This window comes from Ursus arctos, unplaced genomic scaffold, assembly GCF_023065955.2.
Source record: "Ursus arctos isolate Adak ecotype North America unplaced genomic scaffold, UrsArc2.0 scaffold_11, whole genome shotgun sequence".
Taxonomy (NCBI): Eukaryota; Metazoa; Chordata; class Mammalia; order Carnivora; family Ursidae; genus Ursus; species Ursus arctos.
In genome coordinates, this window is record NW_026622775.1 from 34,923,542 (window position 1) to 34,941,809 (window position 18,268).

At 42.2% G+C, this 18,268-nt stretch overlaps 1 protein-coding gene across 1 annotated transcript in view; it reads right to left on the reverse strand.

Moving 5' to 3' along the window:
* The window catches only part of ZNF827 (zinc finger protein 827), a 161,616-nt gene that overhangs the window by 93,423 nt on the left and 49,925 nt on the right, over positions 1–18,268 (reverse strand). The window contains exon 5 of the mRNA XM_026499427.4: positions 5,289–5,522. Within this exon, the coding sequence (XP_026355212.1) occupies positions 5,289–5,522 (234 nt within the window). The remainder of the gene's footprint in view (positions 1–5,288; positions 5,523–18,268) is intronic.

Consider the following 18,268-nt stretch of genomic DNA (forward strand, 5'->3'; position numbering starts at 1 on the left):
GCCAGCGAGAGAGGGAACACAAGCAGGGGGGGTGGGAGAGGAAGAAGCAGGCCCATAGCGGAAGAGCCTGATGTGGGGCTCGATCCCATAATGCCAGGATCACGCCCTGAGCCGAAGGCAGACGCCTAACCGCTGTGCCACCCAGGCGCCCCGAAGAGATGGTCTTTTAAAAAGTAACATGTACATTTGATAGAGCACTATTCTCTGTCAGCTTTAACCTAAGGCATTCTTCTCAGATGGACAAAACTTATTTCTTTAATTAACCATTTCCTCAGCACGGTGCTTCTCAAAACAGCTGTCAGGATCACATGGAGGGCTTGCAAAAACACAGACGGCTGGGCCTCCAAGCTCAGAGTTTCAATGAGGTCCAGAGTAGAGTTCAAGAATTTGCATTTCGAACACTTCCCTAACCTCCTCCACCCATGCTGATTCTGACAGTCTGGGGACCACACTTTGAGGAGCCCTGCCTCAGCTCCTACAGAGTTGAGAGGCTAGCTGGGCAAAGTCCTGGCTGGGCAGGTCTTCCCCAAGACTCTACCAGAAAAGAAAGGTCAAAGTCATCCAAAGGCCAAAGCACATTTACATTCAATATTTAAATAACAGCAATTTGCTCCTCAAACGTTTGTGGTTCATACATATCGTTTATCTTCCTGGTTTCATGCCACCCTCATTCTTGCCCACCGAAGATGGGTTTCTGGTTGTTCTTCTCCCTCCCGGCCATCCTATATGACCGCAGCCATGTCCGCCCCACATGCCCTCAGCCCTAGTGGCAGTACAAGTTTCCACTGGTGGATCCCAGCTGCAGCTGAGGCAATCAGGTGGAGTTTGGAATTGGGACTAAGAAATTTCTGTCTGGCTCCTCTTTTGAACAAGAGGCAAACTCAGAAGCTTCAAGAAATTGCCATTTTCCACCATGTGAGCTGGGTAACAGAAAAGGTCCATCTGTAAGCACAGAGAAGCAGGGATGAGGTAGGGAGTGAGAGCTTCCTGGTTTCCACGTGGTCCTCCAGACCCTGGCTTCAGTGAAGGACTCAAGCCCTTCTGCATCCCTGCCCTGGGGTTCCATAAGTTAACCCAAACCTGCACCTTCAACTAAATTCCCCTAGCTTGCCTAAACTGGCTAAAGAGGATTTATTATGTACAACCAAAAGGGCCCTAATTAAAACTGCTAATAAAGTCAATTTTGGGGTCTCTTTCCTCTCTGTTTCAGTTCACTGCAGAGATTAAAGTCACCTTAAACTTCATTTTACCCACGTTTACCTGCTTCTAAATATTTCATAGCTATGGGGTGCCTGGCTGGCTCAGTTGGTGGAACACATGACTCTTGATTTCGGGGTCATGAGTTCGAGCCCCACGTTGGGGGTAGACATTACTTAAAAAGAAAATTTTTATATATGTAATATTTATTATAATATATAATTATTATATATATTTCACAGCTGAAGCACTATCTTCTTACTCAGGAGATTCCCTGAACCCTACATCTCTATGTATTTCAAATCCAGGACTGTTCGGATTTTTCTACATGAGACAATTATAATTTATATTTCTCTCCAAGACTAGACTGGGATAAATGAACATAAATCAGAAATTAATAGAAATCTACTTGGTTTCCTTCCTTGTGCACAGAAGTAAGAAAACCTATAGAGGGTCTCAAATTGAGATCTAATGTGAAGTTTTATCTACCATGTTAGATAAACTTAAGTGCTTAAGTTTTCATTCATGTTTCTGAAATAACTTCAGCTTTTATTTTTGTGGAATTCACATGTTTAAAATGGCATTCTTGACCTGCCGCTTCTAGGTTCAACCGCGTACATGATACATTTTATGTATTCATTCCCACGCAAACATGTGGCTTCCCAAAAGGAGAAGGGGCATTTCTTTATCTCTGTGTGTCTAGATACTCCTCCTACGGAACAACAGAGACAGAACAGATCAAGTTTTGTGTCACCTTTAGCATTGCATCCTGTCCGTGATAACACATCTGTTCCAGAAGTTTGGGAGGTCACTCGATGTTGCAAAACCAGGGTTTCATAGTGACAGGATTCTCTTCATCTGTCTAATGTTACAGATTCTCTGTACTGAACACTTCAGGATTTTGGCCTCCTTGCATCAAGGCTTCTGGGAATTATCTTTGGCAACTCTGCACTTTAGCAGAAAAGTCTGATTGTTTTGGCTGCCTTGTGTCACATAACAACAGGTAGTCACAGACATCCAGCGGTTTCCTCAGAGTGGGTTGCTTTCTTTATGGTAATCAATTTACTTGGCCCAGCTGTCAGGCACTTGACTTCCCAATTAACAACTGGAAGTAGAACTTGAGCCCCAGGAAGGAAGAAAACGCAGATTTTCCCAAACACACAGTTAATGAAAAACTTAGCCTAGCCTCTACCTCATCTGTGTTTTTCCCATAAAATGTAAATGTCAATTTGGAAAACAATATACCTACAGACGTTTCTCCACCCGGGAAAGTTTCACATCATGTTTGACTGGGCCCAGTGACCAACATCCATCGTTAAGGAGTTAACATAAATTAATTTAAAACTGGAAACGAAGCAGCCAAAACTGTTCACCAGTTTCCTCTTATTAATTCAGTGAAAAGACTAAGAAGGCCTAACACTACAGATCACAGCTTCTAATCTCAAGGAAAGAAACAACAAAGAGGAAAAATCCTTTTATTCCACATCTTAGCTATTCGTTTGGTCAAAACTGGAAGAAGAAACAAAATGTGTATAATGCATGAGGCATGCTTTTCTTACTCACCCAACTCTTCCTGGCCGAAAGGATTTTCCTCAATGTGGCAGAAGATTATACATGAAAATTAACAAGGCAGAAAGCAATAGGGACTCGTGTTCATGAGAAGGCCCACAGCCAGGCTTTGGGGTATCAGCTGAGGTGAACCTGAGGCAGCCCTGACTAACTTGCACGGCTGCTTTGGGAGATGAATTACCCCTCTTGTCTATAGAGGGACAGGAACTATCATGGAAATAGGGACTCGAAGACACTGACAAGTCCTTTACGTGGATGTCTTCCAGGACATGAATATTGAAATTGCTAAACTGCATCTTGAGGAAGCATGGGAAGTTTTTCCCTCACATCCTTCTTCCAAGAGCACTGATCCATCCATGATCAGAAACTCTAATATCCACTCTAAACCCAATAAAGGGTAACTCCCTTTTACCTTGGGGCTTAAGAATGAAAACACACCTGTTTTTAAGTCACACGTCTATCTCTAGGACTAACTTGGAAACTTCTTCACGGTTTACCTGACCATAGTCTGCTAGAGTGCAGAAGTATGGAGTTCAAAGCACAAAATGTTTATTGAATGGATTCCATTGCCCTGGACTACTTCCGACTAGACCATACGAATCTAGAGGACAGGGGCTAGGATGCTATTTCTTCGGCCTAAGTCTCTCACACAAAAAAACTTTGGGGAATTTTTTTCAAGGCAAAGAAAATAATTATCTTAGTCTTTCAAACAAGTTTTCATTTTCACACTAGGAAGCAGAGCAGATGCCCTCTGGAAATACGACTATGTCATCCAATCAACTGTTGTGGAACCCCACAGCACATAAACTCAACAAAAGTCAACAGAAACACTTAGAAGGGCCATTGCTGTCCACAAATATCATTAAATGTGCATGGTTGTATGGCCATATTCTATCTGAGGGATCCCATTATTATCTAGGAAATGAGTTCATACTTCAGGGTCCAAAATCACATCAGCTAAAAGGATTAGGACAAAATGTTTTCCTTAAAGAAAATCTTCCCTGAAGTCTCATTTTTTGCATATTATCTTCTGGTACCACCCCATCTCTCTCTGCTCACGGTACTGGTTGCCCAGCAAACTCTGAAACAGAAATAGCACGCACTGGGATCCTACCGACCGGAGTCACTGCTGGAAGAGGGTCATTGCAATGTGAAAGCCTATGCAACGGAAGAAGATTCAGAGAGCTCTGTGACCCCTCTGACTTGATTGGAAGAACAACAGACATATTACTCTAGGTCACTGAGCCCTTTTGCCACAGGAAGGAGGGCTTAAGTATAAGAAAATATGTTGGCCTGAACATCATAGTTTTAAACTTTCAGCTTTCGGCAATCAGCACAGTCTTGCTAGGCCTCCCATCTGCTAAAGAGAAGCTGTACTATCACTGCGAAGTTTAGAAAAACAGGGCTATAATAAGGATGTCATAACTGTACTCTGCTTTATCTATCACAAATCACGTTCCCCTGAAGTTTCAGTGTGCTCTAAATTAACATCAAAGGAAAGAATTCTTAACCCCACCAACTGGCAAATACAGGAATTTCAACTGTTCTGATATAATGGCTCTAAGTAAATCACTATTAATTTCTCACTTTCCAACCTACTGGTCAACCAGAAACACAGTCAGAATTGCGGAGGAAATGACAGGGAAGGAGTGTTCTAATGTGTCTCTCGCTTTCATCCTCTGAGCACAGCAAATTACAAACTGAAAACAGCTTTTGATTCATATTAGCATTTTGCATATAGTTTCTAAAAAATTATCTTTAATGAGCTGAGGCTGGGATATGACTTGGTAAGTGTATTATTATTGATACAACTTTTCTTTCCATGCTCTGAAAAGTCATACTTTTGAATTTAAAAGACACTAAATTTTTACCTGTTCTGAAGGGTCAGACGGGAGACTAGAAAGGAACCCAAAATACATGAATTTCAAATTATAACCTCCTTTCCTACCTCTGACAGGCGGATTGCATTTAGATACTACTAAAAAATTATCCATTCATCGTAAGAACTTAGATTAATTACTGTAATAGACCACTATGAAATTTTCTTTTGGTAAAATCTCTTATTCCTACTCTACTGCTAATTACTACAAGCGCCATCTCAACTGCTTATTAAGTTAGGAAAAATATTTGTGATGGTTCTTAAGGAATACAGCATAAATACACACAAAAAGAAAGGTCCTCCATTAAGAAAGAATAGATATTTTAATCAATTAGCAGAAGTGCTTTGAATGTCATTAGAACACACTTAAGATTATGACCTGCATCTTAGAAAGCAGCAGTGTTTTCCAACAATTTCCAGGAAAAAAAGGCTGTATTTAACAAGACAGGTACACAGACAATATCTGCAAACAAACTCATACACACAACGCAGGAAGGCAAGCCAAGTCAGCCAATCATTCCTGAATTCGCCTCAATAATGTGATATTGCTACCATTAGACTAATTATAACCCATGCAGGAAGCAGCCCAGTTGGCTGCAAATGAAATGATCAGAATGTGAATATTTTAGAATAAATCAAGTACCTGATAGTTTCATGAGAAGTTCAGACGCTGCTTTGACAGACATATCCCGCCTTAGCACATTCCCCTTCCCTTCCTGGGGCTTAAGGGTGTCCTCAGAGATGCTTGGGGCTGGCACTTCCGATTCCGGGCTGAACACATAGCTGGACCGAGGCAAAGAAGCACTTAAGGCCTCCTCTTCCTTGGGCTCCTCTTTCACTTTAAAATTAAGATTCATGGGCTCCTTCTGATTTGCAGCTGTCAAAAGAAGAAAAGCACTGTATATATATACATATACAAAAGGCCACTCCCCCTCTTAGCTGCCCCCGGACTTAACGAAATATGGAATGCACGATCACCGTGCGCTAACAGCAGGAGGGACCACAACCCGATCAAAATAGGCTGGGACCTGCACAGAAAAAAATACAATACAGTCCATGAGCATAGGACTCTGAAGAATGTGGGCTTCTGAATCTTTGGAAGCTATCATATTTTGAGAAGCGCTGCCTCTACAAAGTGGACATTTTCTCTCTGGTCTCCCTAAATGTCTTCTTTCCTCTATATGCCGCTGCCTCCCTGACCTATGAGGCTTCTCCCCCCACTTAATCCTATTACCAAATAATGCTTTCAGGCAATTATTCTGCCATAAAATACTCAATAGAAACATGAGTCAGAGACAATACCCAAAGCAAAAACCTGGGGTGGGGTGGTAAGGTGATGAAGAATTTGCGAGATAGAACCTGACTAGAGATATCCCACTTTGCCTTATTATGAACTGACACTCCTGACCCACGAACACTGGGGCATGCACTTGGAACTGTTTTTCCAGTCACGGTGAATAAATCCGTATCTATAGTTCAAGTCATGTCTGAGTCCATGATGAGCATTTTTTTTTAAAGATTTTATTTTTAAGTCATCGCCACACCCAACGTGGGGCTCGAACTCATAACTCTGAGATCAACGGTCACACGCAGCACTGACTGAGCCAGCCAGGTGCCCCTCACAAAGGGGCATTTTTTAAAAAGAAAATCTTTTATTTTGAAATAACTTTAGATTTACAGAGAAGTTGCAAAGATGGCTCAGGGAATTCCCATGTATTCTTTGCCCAGCGTGCTCCGATGTTCACATCTTACATAAGTATGGTGCGTTTGTCAGAACTAAGAAATTCACATTGCTATGAGCTAAACTCCAGATTTTATTCAGATTTCACCAGTTTTTCCACTCATGTCCTTTTTCCATTTTTAGCATGGTTGGTTGGTGTGGAGTATGTGGTCAGGGCAGAGCTAACTGGCCTATTATGGGATGGCTTCTGTGGCTTGGCTACACCATAGCCTTCACCCACTGAGCTACACGCTCCCTGGGAAAGATCAAGAAGGAGGACAAGCATCCTCAGCCACCACTGACCACTTTCCCAGGCAGTTTGCTCCCCTTTAATGGGCCATGCAGTAGGAACTTTAGGTTGGTTATATTAGATGTGTTTGTCTTTTGAGAAAGAAGATATCACCCTAATACAGAGCAACACTCATGAGAGGGAACCGGAAGCCCATTGCTGCTTAACCAATAGAAGGATGAAAATAAATCTCTTCTAATCTGCTATACCACCACCTACCCTAGCCAGCACACAAGCACAAGGTCCTTTCTCCCTTGTGCCCTCTAAGGGTGTACGTTCTGGAATGACAAGTTCAGACAGACCAGCATATTTAGAAACTGGACCCTGAAGGACTAAGGTGACATTTGGAAGTTTTACCACTGGAAAGATGCAGAGTTGGGACTAGAACCTAGTTCCATGACCTGCCCACCCTGTGCCTCCACCTTACCTACCTCCACCACACCATTCCTCCACTTCTGGTCCCTGTGCTGGGGGGACAACACTTGAATGTAACTTGACCTTCAAGTGCCATCTTCTAAATGAAGTCTGTCCTGACCATCCTGTTCAGAACTGCAATCCCTATCCCATGGTGCTCCCAATCTCTCTTACCTTACTTTTATCTTCTTTTTTTTCCCAAAACACTTACCACCTGATAACTTCTGGTTAAGGACTGAATTGTGCCCACCCTCACCAATTCTTATATTGAAGCTCTAACCCACAACGCGGCTGTGTTTGGAGATAGGGAGGTAATTATGGTTCAATGAGGCCATGAGGGTGGGGCCCTAATCCAATATGACTGAAGTCCTGTAAGAGATACCAGGGATGCAGGTGCACAGAAGAAAGATCATGGGAGGACACAGCAAGAAGGTGGCCATCTTCACGCCAAAAAGAAAAGCCTCAGGAGAAACCAATCCTGCCAACACCTTGATCAAGCTTCCAGCCTCCAGAACTGTGAGAAGTCAGTTTCTTTTGTTCAAGCCACCAAGTCTTTGGTATTTTGTCATGGCATCCCAAGCAAACTAGTTACATACCATATAATTTTCTTATTTATTATATTAACCATTATGGTCTCTTCCCCTAACTGAAAGGTAGGCTTCAAGAAGGCAATGATCTTTAACACTGATGTACCTTGAGTGCCTAGAACAGTGCCCGGCACATAGCAGGCACTCAATATATATCTGTGGAATGAATAAAATATGTTGACTACAAATCAGTGACATCTGATGGTGCTTCACTATTACCCACAGGAAACAAAAACCAGAAATCCCAAAATATTCCACCAAAGGCAATCAGAAGTGCTTTCCCTAGATCTGATCTTTAGACTGGGAATAAGACCTGGAGATAAAAGCTTTGCTATCTGCACCACAGCACTTACTGAGGTGTCTGTGATAATCAGTCACTTGGACTCTGGCATTACTCAAGGAGGAGTCCAGAAAAATTTCAAGAAAAGCGCTTAAAAGCTGGCCCTTTGGGGTGCCCAGCTGACTCAGTCGGTAGAATATGTGACTATTGATCTCGGGGTCATGAGTTCTAGCCCCACATTGGGCACGGAGATTACATTAAAAAAATAAAATAAAATAAAATAAAATAAAATAAAATAAAATAAAATAAAATAAAATAAAATAAAATTTGGCCCTTTGGGGACAGTGCCATCAGAATCTGAACCAAGGAGAACAATGATGATCTCTAGAGCAACCCTCATGTAATTCTGGCCTCAGAAAGGAAGGTAGATCCTAAGAGGACTTTGTTTAGGATACTTCTCCCCTTTCAACCCTTTCCGGGGAGAGGGGGGTTTGGGGGGAGTGCGGGGTGGGGGAGGGTTGCTGGCTACCTCCTAAAGCTTCTCTCACTCTACGTCTTTCTTCCAGAACCCTTTATAAAATCCTTTTCCAAAAGCATCCTAGTTAGTCACAATAAAATAATTAAGTGGTGTGTTTTCTGTTTAGCCTGAAACTTTGATTCTTTGAGAAGGAATAACAGAAAGTTGTGTACTTTTAAAAATGCTTCTGCATCTTTTATTTTAAAACTTTTTAAAATTCCAAGGTGAGGCTAGGAAAGAGATAAGAAATTCTTGAAGCCCTAGAAGCAAATCCCAATTTCTAGAGAGAGCAACCTTATGCTGATGCTCTCTGAAGATGTAAGTAGCTTCTAGAAGTATTCGTCACAATAAATGTTACATAAGATTTAAGAAAAAAAAATTAGCATTGTTAGTACAACCCAGATTTAACAGAACTTCAAATAAGACATTTTAAAAAACCAACAGGCAAGCTAGCATGTTGCTGGATTATAAATCTGCAGGCATTTCATACCTGGTTTTCGTGCTGACAATGTCAAGAATGACATAAAACTACTCAAGTGCTGAGGAAATGTAAATATAGCTAATAACAGATCACCAAAAAACCAGTGGGAAACACTCGTTTGCCCAAGTTTTAATTTCCCAAACACTCTGGGTCTAAATACCAGAAATATTTATACTAAAAACAGTACATAAAGCCTATATTTTAAGATTAATATGTCTGAATAACTGCCATAGTTTTTATCTTACTTTTGTCTTTTTATCCTATTTTTAAAAAACCCATTCTCTTTCTATAGAAAAAGGTAGAATTACAGATGTTTTATTTTTTCTTTGGGGAAACTGCTAAGAAAAAAGGAACCAATTACAATTCACAGCCTGGTCTTTACTTCATTCTTACTAACATAAAGATCTGTGCATATATGGAACTCCATTTGTAAGAGACTTTCCCAGCCCTTACCTGGACTTCTGTTTATGTATCTTCAAGTTTCCAGATACTCCACTTTTAACGCAGGGAGGAAACCCCACTAATCAAGACACCCCTTCTCCGTTTGTTCCAAACATTTTAGGATCTGAGCCACTTTGATCATAAATTACATATATCTGGGCTGCCATTTAAAGGAAACAAATTGGCTTTTTGCAGATTTACACAGGATGCAAGATAAAGGCTCAGATGGCAAAAAATGGGAAAGCCACTGGGATAAAATGATTCCAAGTTTCCAATTCAAATGGGCAGGGATTAATTAACTAATATTTTAAAAAGCCCTCTTTAGAGCAAAGTGTCATCAGTTCACAGTGAGATCCTTTCTAAGTGCTCCCCTCCCCCCAGGTCTATTCTATAAACTTCCTTAATAATAATGCACACACCCAGCATTTGCATAGTTGACAGAAACTGGCCCTTCCATCGATCACAGGAGATAGGTATTACTACTATCTTCATTTTATGAGTGACGGAACTAAGGTCCCAAGAGGTTAACGGACCAACCCCTCCCAATCGCAAAGACAGACTCCACAGTTTCTGGCTGAAAATGCACCCAACCTCTCTCCTTTCTCTCCAAGCACCTTTGAGACGGATGCTACCCTAAGCAGTTGGACTACAGGCTTTGGAAATAAGTGGTATGGAGTGAACCAAGCTTTGTCAGTGAGCGAGGGAAAGATGGGACACAACCTGGAGGTAAAGGGCAGAAAACATCCTTTCTCTGTAGGAAGGAGTTTTGCGACGATCTAAGAAGGTGGAAGAGGAAGAACGGGCCGCACCATGACTGCTTCCTCGGTGTTCCATCCGTTCCCTCTGGTGAAGGAAGAGGACACTTTCCTGGCATTTAATAAGGCAGAGTCCTCTTTCAGCTCAGAATCTAGCAATTTTGTGAATGCTGAAATGCTACATGAAAAAAAGTAGGCCATTAAGAATGTTATTTCCTACCTCATGCTAAAGCAGAGCCAACGACTCTTGGACCTGGAAGGGGCCACAGATTGGTGGTTCTCAAACGGTGTTCTCAGGAATCCTAGGATAAGCTTCCGGGGGCCCAACAAATGTTTGTTTCACATTTAAGTTTTTAAAATTATTTAAGGCAACGGATATTTTATTTAAAAACATGTACCCTCATCTGTGTTCTCATGGAGACAACTAACGTTTACTTGTGTTGACGAATGAATTCACTTGGTTTCACGGCAATGCAGTTCCTCCGTTATCACAGGAGTGGTAGAAATCTAGTAATATGTCATTAGTAAGGAGGTGGCTGGCTATGCACCGATCTTTAAAAAAATTCAGGCCTGTGCACCTGTGTCCATGTACAACTATACAACTGAGATCCTACTCGAGTCAATGTGCATGTGTAAATCAGGCTTTTTCAACCTCAGCACCACTGACGTTCTGGGCAGGATCGTTTGCTCTGGAGGACTGTCCTGTGCATGTACTATGTTGAGCAGAATCCCTGCCTCTACCCACTAGCTGCCAACAGCAGTGCCCCATCATCAGAACAAAAATTCTCTAGACACTGCCAGCTATGCCCTAGGCACACCTCTGGCTGAGAACCGTTACCTTCAGTTAAATGCCAGCGTGGCTTCAATGTATCTGCTTTGGTAAAGCTTCTCATCATGGCTGACAGACAGACAGACGCAGATATATAGGTCTATCTGGGTCTATCATTTAGAAAGCACTTAATAGGGGCCAGGAAGTATGCTAAGTGTTAATTTATTTGAAATAATTTACTTGATCCTCACAACCACCTTACTATTACCCCCACTTTGCAGTTGAGGAATCTGACACTAGAGAGAGTAAATAAATTTCCAAATACCAGTTAATGGAGCAATACCGAAGTAGTTACTATAGGATTACCGGGGGCTTTACTGCATATCGCACGTTCTGAATGCTTCTGGTCTTAAGACAAGGAATGAGGGCAATTGCTAAATGCTGTCGACTTTGAAGAAAAACTTTTCACTATTGTACTCTTCTTTTGAGCAGCTAAATAAATTTAGTTAAAGGCATCTTGAGATTGTAAGGTGAATTGTTACAACTCTACTCTCCTTTGCCACAACGTCCCTGTATAAATGGTATTTCTGGAAATGCAATCAGCAAAATAAATTTAGAAATATACTAGAGGCTGATGCTGCTACACGACCTCCCCCCTCATAACACTAATCCCATGTTTTGTGCTTATGAAATAGCAACTTTGCTCTGATTGCTAGATTTTTTGAATAAATAAATACGATAAATGTGAACCTAAAAAATAAAGCTATATTAAAAAATACACATTCTATGTGTTTTATATATTGAGTCGGCACTTAAGATTTTGTTTGAAAAATGAGTTTATCATTTAAAAAAACTAAGTGAAAACCATTATTGTTTTTACTTTGCTCATTTCACGATAAGTAAACACAGGCTCAGAGAGTGATACGATCTGTTTAAAATCACACAGCTCATTAACGATGGAAACAGAATCAGAGCTCAACTCCCCACATTACAAATAACTACCCATGTTCCCTTGTAAGTATATGTAAGTGTATGATCTGGCAGGACCTGGGGGTTATTTGACAACCCGATGCACTTTAGGTGAGAAAAAACATAAATCGCCTTCTAAAATTATAAGGGAAGCCAAGATGTAATTAAATAATTAATTAGAGTGGAGCGTTGCTTTTAGATGTTAAGCATATTATATTCAAATAGAATGTTTAAAACATTAGCTAAATATTTTTAAATCTTGCTCTCTAATAAGGTAAACTACTTAATTTGCTGTAAGTAGTTTTATAATTAGTGTTTGGTGAAGTTTGAACCATCTCGTATTTCTCATTAATCCCCACCTGGGCTAATCTTTGGCCACATTCGGTATCAATGTCCTCCAATCAGGACCACACAGGTCCCCGATGACAGCTACCACCACTGTACACACAGTGACAAAGGGAAAACAACACAGGGCAGGGTCAAGGGTAATAACAATGAGCGGTACCTCCAGAACTGTAAAATAAATAAATAAGGTTTTCCTCCATGAACTAAACTAGCAAAATCAACACATAATGAGCAAAAGTCGCTATCTGCAGTAATCCGCTTAAGAGACAGGATATCTCCCTTGTCAAAAGCAGGAAGGACAAGTCCTGGAAAACCAATCAAGTCATGAGTAAATGCGAAAGAAAGCTGTATTTGAAATTCATTCTATTAACACGTACAAAGAATGAAATGTATGAACAGCAGTGAAGTGATTTGTATGTATGAACAGCATGAAGTGATTTGAGACTAGAAAAAAGAAAACCTAAAGATTGGATAATATATTTCCGACACTTTTCAGGGAAGTTGGTGACCATCTGCCCCAAATGACATCTCCTCTTGATTGTTACACTTGTCATTTTAAATTACCATGCTGACATTCTGGTGTATACATCAGTTTTTAAATGATTTTTGTCATTGTGGAACACCCTGAGAGCCTGAAGAACTCTTGAGTAGACTATAAAATGGCCACAATGGGGGTCACCTGGCTGGCTCAGCCAGTAGAGCATGCAGCTCTTGATCTTGGGGTGGTGAGTTCAAGCCCCATATTGGGCACAGAACTTACTTAAAAAAAAAAAAAAAGCCATAACAATTCCCCTCCCTGAAGTCCCACCCCTTTGTAATGTGACTTCGAAGCTCCTCCCATCAAGAGGTGGAGTACATTTTCCCACTCCCTGAATCTTGGCTGGAGCTGTGGCTTGCTTTGGTCCACAGAAGGTGGTGGAAATGATGTTGGACCAGTTCTCAGTCTAGCCTCCAGAGGCCTCCTGCACTTCTGCTCTCTCCTTTGGAACCCTGCCTGGCTGTCATGTGAATGAGTCTGGGCTAGCTCACTGAAGATGAGAGACCATGGAGAACAGGGAGAAGTCATCCCTAGCTAAGGCTATCCTAGACCAGTCCGCCCCCAGCCCATGCAGCAACGGACTTTAGATAGATCAGTCAGCCTGGAGAGACCCGAAGGAGTGCTTCTTGGCCCAAAGTGCCAATCCACAAAATCATAAGCTAAGTCAATGGCTATTATTTTGAGCTGCTGAACAGTAGAGTGGTGTGTTACTTAACTAACTGCGTGACAGACTCCAGTTCCTAGACTTGGCCCTCCAAGCTGAGGGCCTAGAATGTGGGACATGAGAAGACACCAAGAGATTCATTGCCATCAAGGCTCCCTTTGAACAGCATGCTTACTTTCCACAGACCACCACTCTGCTCCATTTTCTTTCTTATAGCACTAAGGAGCTGGTCGCAAATTTGCAAGTCTTTTTTAAGTAAAGGAATATCACCACCTCAGAAAACCTGACTTCCAGAATATCACTAATGGAATATCTTTTTTATAATCCATCGTGGAATGCACCGTGGATGGTATAAAGATAAAGATGTTATAAAAGAAACACTATCTGCCCCCCCCAACATACACGCCATAGCAACCTGAAATAGTTCAAGAGACAGATTAATCATACACAAGCAATAGAATGAACTATGCGATAATACAACTACAGCCTGCGTGATAAAGACTCTAAATACCACTGGAATTCATAGGGGGTAAGAGGGTCTGGCAGAAAAGATCAGAATAACAGGAGAAGGTTTTACTGAAGAAGTGGGAACCAAAGAATTCTTTGAAGGATGACCAGCATTTGCATAGGCCAAACAGTAGGAGAGGGTATCACAGGAATGGGCCCCAACATTGCCAGAAATTCCCTACAAAGATACGGAACCACTGTGGGTCAGAGGAGCATGAAAACAGTTCATTTCGTTTTAAGAACATTATTATTCTTTTTTGAAAAGTTCTGATTTCTCCCCATTTTACCTAACAAGAGGAAGCTGCATGGGACTCCACAGTTCAAATGACCAGACCCCTGGAACGACATGAGTGAAGGCAGAGAAACAGCAATGAGAGGGTGTAGATTTGAGCTGGTGAAGACGGTCCACATTGTTCTGGAGAGCAGTGAGGATACGGTTCCTCCGGAGAAAGGAGCCCGACGGGCAGAGCCCGATACAAAAGGTATCAAAAGAGGAGTCCGTTAGAAGGTGTTGGAGAGCCTGGCGGGGGACGCTGGGGTGGAGAAGGTACCAGGGAGGGAGCCAAAGAGCCAGGCTGCCTCGGTGTGAGCTGATGGCTGGGAGAGGCTGCACGCGGAGGGCTGGATTATAGATACATTTTCAAGACACAAAAAATTTAACCAGATTAGTGACCAAATTAGCATGCATTAGAAATGATGCCGTGGTTTGAAGCCAAGGAAAATAAACAGTGAAGCAGACGGAGGTCAAAAGACAGTTCGCTCAACTGAGAAAAAAAATTAAGTAATAGCTAATTAAGTGGTCATGAGCCAAGACTTTGCAGCTCGGCAGAGACGAATCTTTGCTCTCTCCCTTGTAGCCAAAACCTTTGAAGCCTCAACTTCCTCGTCTGTAAAATAGGTTTAATATTATTGACCCCCCTTAGGGCTTTTAAGAGGGTTAAATAAGAAATTACGAAGTTGTGGGCACAGCGCCCGGCTGGCTGTAGACGCATTTGATTAGTAAGTAGAAGTGGTAACAGTCGTAACAAACGGCATTAAGTAGAAGAAAACATACTAATGAGAGAAGGAAGAAAATGACTTGGATTCAGGTTTGCAGAAACACAGACTTTGATAAATCTTCCCAGGGATCTGTCAAGATGAAAAATTATTCTCAGCGCAATTCTAGAATGAGGTATACTCTATCCAACACAGTGAGGAAAAAAGATCTAGATTCCAGTCATGACCCTTTTACAGCTACTCTCGTTGATTCTTGGTCTTTGTCTACATGCTTGTCATGAGGCAATGTATTTGGAAATACGCCATACGCTGTAAAGCCCTACGGAACTGAGTTGGCCTTACTGTTATTACTATTTGCACTAAGTAATTCCTGAAAAGCCGAAAAGAATTAATGCAACTTTCAATGGTGTCTACCATAAAGCATTAGAGAATGGCTCCATCCTGCGGGCTCTAACCCCACACCAGCACAGCGAGGCAAAGAACAGAGCCAAATTCAGTCGCGTTGCCTCCTTATTTTGTGATTAAGGGTACAGGTAGCCCAGGGGAGGAGGAGGGAATGTTGGAACCAGGCCCCCTGGATTAGAAACCCGGTTCCACCACTTATTAACAGCATAAACTTGGGCAAGTTTCTTAACCTCTGTTTCTCAGTTTTCATCTGTAAAATGGGAATCCTAATACTAAATACCTATAGAGCTGTTACGAAGTTCGAGTTAAGTGACACAGAGTAAGCACTGTATCTGTATGAGTGATTGTTAAGGAAAACTAATCCACAATGAGTAGATGTCCCCAAGTCTCCACGGAAATTTCAGTACATGGGTGTATACCTCCAGGCCCCGTTTTCTTGTAATGCCACCTGCTCCTTTTGTGACTCAGATCAGTCCTTGTCTCGGGGAGTAGCAAGTCACTGAAAAACAGGAGTCACACTCTCCCTCTCATATGAATCACCACCGGAGTCAATAAAATCCAGGATTTCTAAAGGGCATTCAGGCTTGCCTACATGGATAAGGCCCTAAATGCTGCTTCTGACACCAGGAATCTCAGTCACATGATCAGTGAGTGCCCATCATGAGAGAAGCAGGGCAGGGTTAAAAGAAGGGCTGGGTGCCTGCCTGGTTCAGTCAGTGGAGTGTGTGACTCTTCATCTCAGGGTGGTAAGTTCGAGCCCCACGTTGGGTGTGGAGATTACTTAAAAAAAGATAAAATCTTAAAAAATAAAAGATATAAAATAAAATAAAATAAAATAAAATAAAATAAAAAGGGCCAACTGAAGGGGTGATGGAAGGTGGTTAAAATAAAACCAGTGGGGAAGGCACGTTTCGGGAAGGGAAGTGGGAGCCCCTGGCTACTGGCATGGAAGTCTTGTGGCATGACTGGCACAAGGCTGGTATTTACTTACAAGAAAGCTCATTGGGAAAGATGTTTCACAGAAAGCCAATCAGAGCCCCCAGGCAATAAGGACCACCTGGTTTACCGTGCATCTCATCCCTCCTTCTCCAGCAGCCAAACAAAGGCTTCACAGGACAGAGCAGCTGCCATTTACAGACCAACTGTATTATAAGTGCGGAGCAGAAAACTGTGTGAGATAGATGGGAGCAGTAGAAGAAAGGCCCGCAGGAGACTGCAAGACAGTACACAAGCATAGTCCCCAACTCACCTGGCTTTGTCCGAGAAAGCCTCTGCTACGTTACGGCAGAGCTCTTAATAAATCAGAAACAGTTCGGCCTGCACCCATTTGTAAGTCACTGCTTTAAAAATGCCATCTCTCCTAGTTAAAATTATTTTGGACTCCATTTTACAAAATTAATATAATGTGGGAGACAGTATGAAATTTTTTTTTTTTTTTTGCCAGTTTCCAAATTAAAAATAGTTGAAATGACTTGTATCTTTTATTTTGGAAAACCAGGGACAAAAAGATATTCCCAGCCTCCAATGGAGGTGCCAAGTTTCTGTCAACTGCTTGGTTACAATGTGGAGAGTTAGAATTAAATTTTCTATCTTGAAAAGTGTAGCTCTGAGGAAGAGGAATGATGTAAAGCCTGTTGCAAGGAACTTTTAATCAGGCATCTAATGATGAAACTCCCAGCTGCTGGATGCTCTGGATGAGTCTTGAGACTCTCTCGTTCTCACTGGAGAACACACTAAGATGCTTCTTCTAATTCTCCCGTCATGAGGCCCCACAAGGAAAAACAAGGGGCTCAGTGGCCATGACTCACCCAGGCCTCTTATTCATGTCAACCTTGACCTATGGTGAATGCCTCAGACTCATCTCACACCACCCACTAGGCCCTTTCCATGGTCTGAAATAGAAAGTAAGGAAGGAGAGCTTTACTGAAAAAACAAAAACAAAATAAAAAAACCACCACAGAACCATAGCTATACTGAAGAAACTGTATCAGGTACCAAGTGCACATTCCACATCGGTGGGCCTCAGTCCCAGCTGCATATGAGAATCATTGGAGGATTTTAAAGAAAATGCCACTGACGAGGTCCCTTCCTAGACCAATGAAATCCTAACTTCTGGGAGTGGGGCTGGGCCCTGGCATTTTTAGAAACTCCCCAGGTAAGTATAATGTGCAGCTGAGTTTACACTTGCTGCTAGTGAAGGGAGAGAAGGCTCAGAAGCAGCAGGAACTTAGGTGCTCCACGGTTGAGTGAGGGCCTCTCCCCTGCATGCCCCAGTCATGCGACCACTGGATCACCTGCTCGGACATTCCACGATTCTGCCTGGGTTTTCCGGGTTCCAAGAAAGATCTATGCAAATATGTAGGGTTACAGTCCTCCATGGCCTGCCTCTGAGGCTGAAACCCTGAGCGAAGTTTACAAAATGATTTTTTCCATCGGCCCAGAAAGCCAGCAGCAGGGGCTTCCCCATCCTCTTCCCTGAATCAATTACGGTGCTAAGCCTGGGAGCCTCGGTTCTAGGGGAGCAACATTAATCCCGAAGGACTATGGAATGTTAAGTGCGGGCTCAGCAGAGTATTCGTTGATAGATCAGAGAAGGGGCTTGATTTCACAATCACATAGACTGGGAAAAACCTTAAAACGGAGACTGGGGGGGAAGGATTTAGAGTCTGTTGAAAACAGCATTCTACCAGCGATTTTTTAATCCCACTGGGTTCCATTAAGTCATCTTGATGCTTAGTTTTAGTTGAAGGAGCAAGAAAGACCTCCCTTAATAACCAAGCAAGAAAGAATCAAGTGTTTTCCATCTCTCTTTGGGAACAAGTAGGTATGTGCACGCTTGAATCTGTCACTGTGCTCCAGTTCTGTAGTGATGTGGCTGGCACAGAGACTCGCAGACTTGGTGCCCACCAACAGCTGCACCCTACAGTCCCAGCAGGTGCACGCACA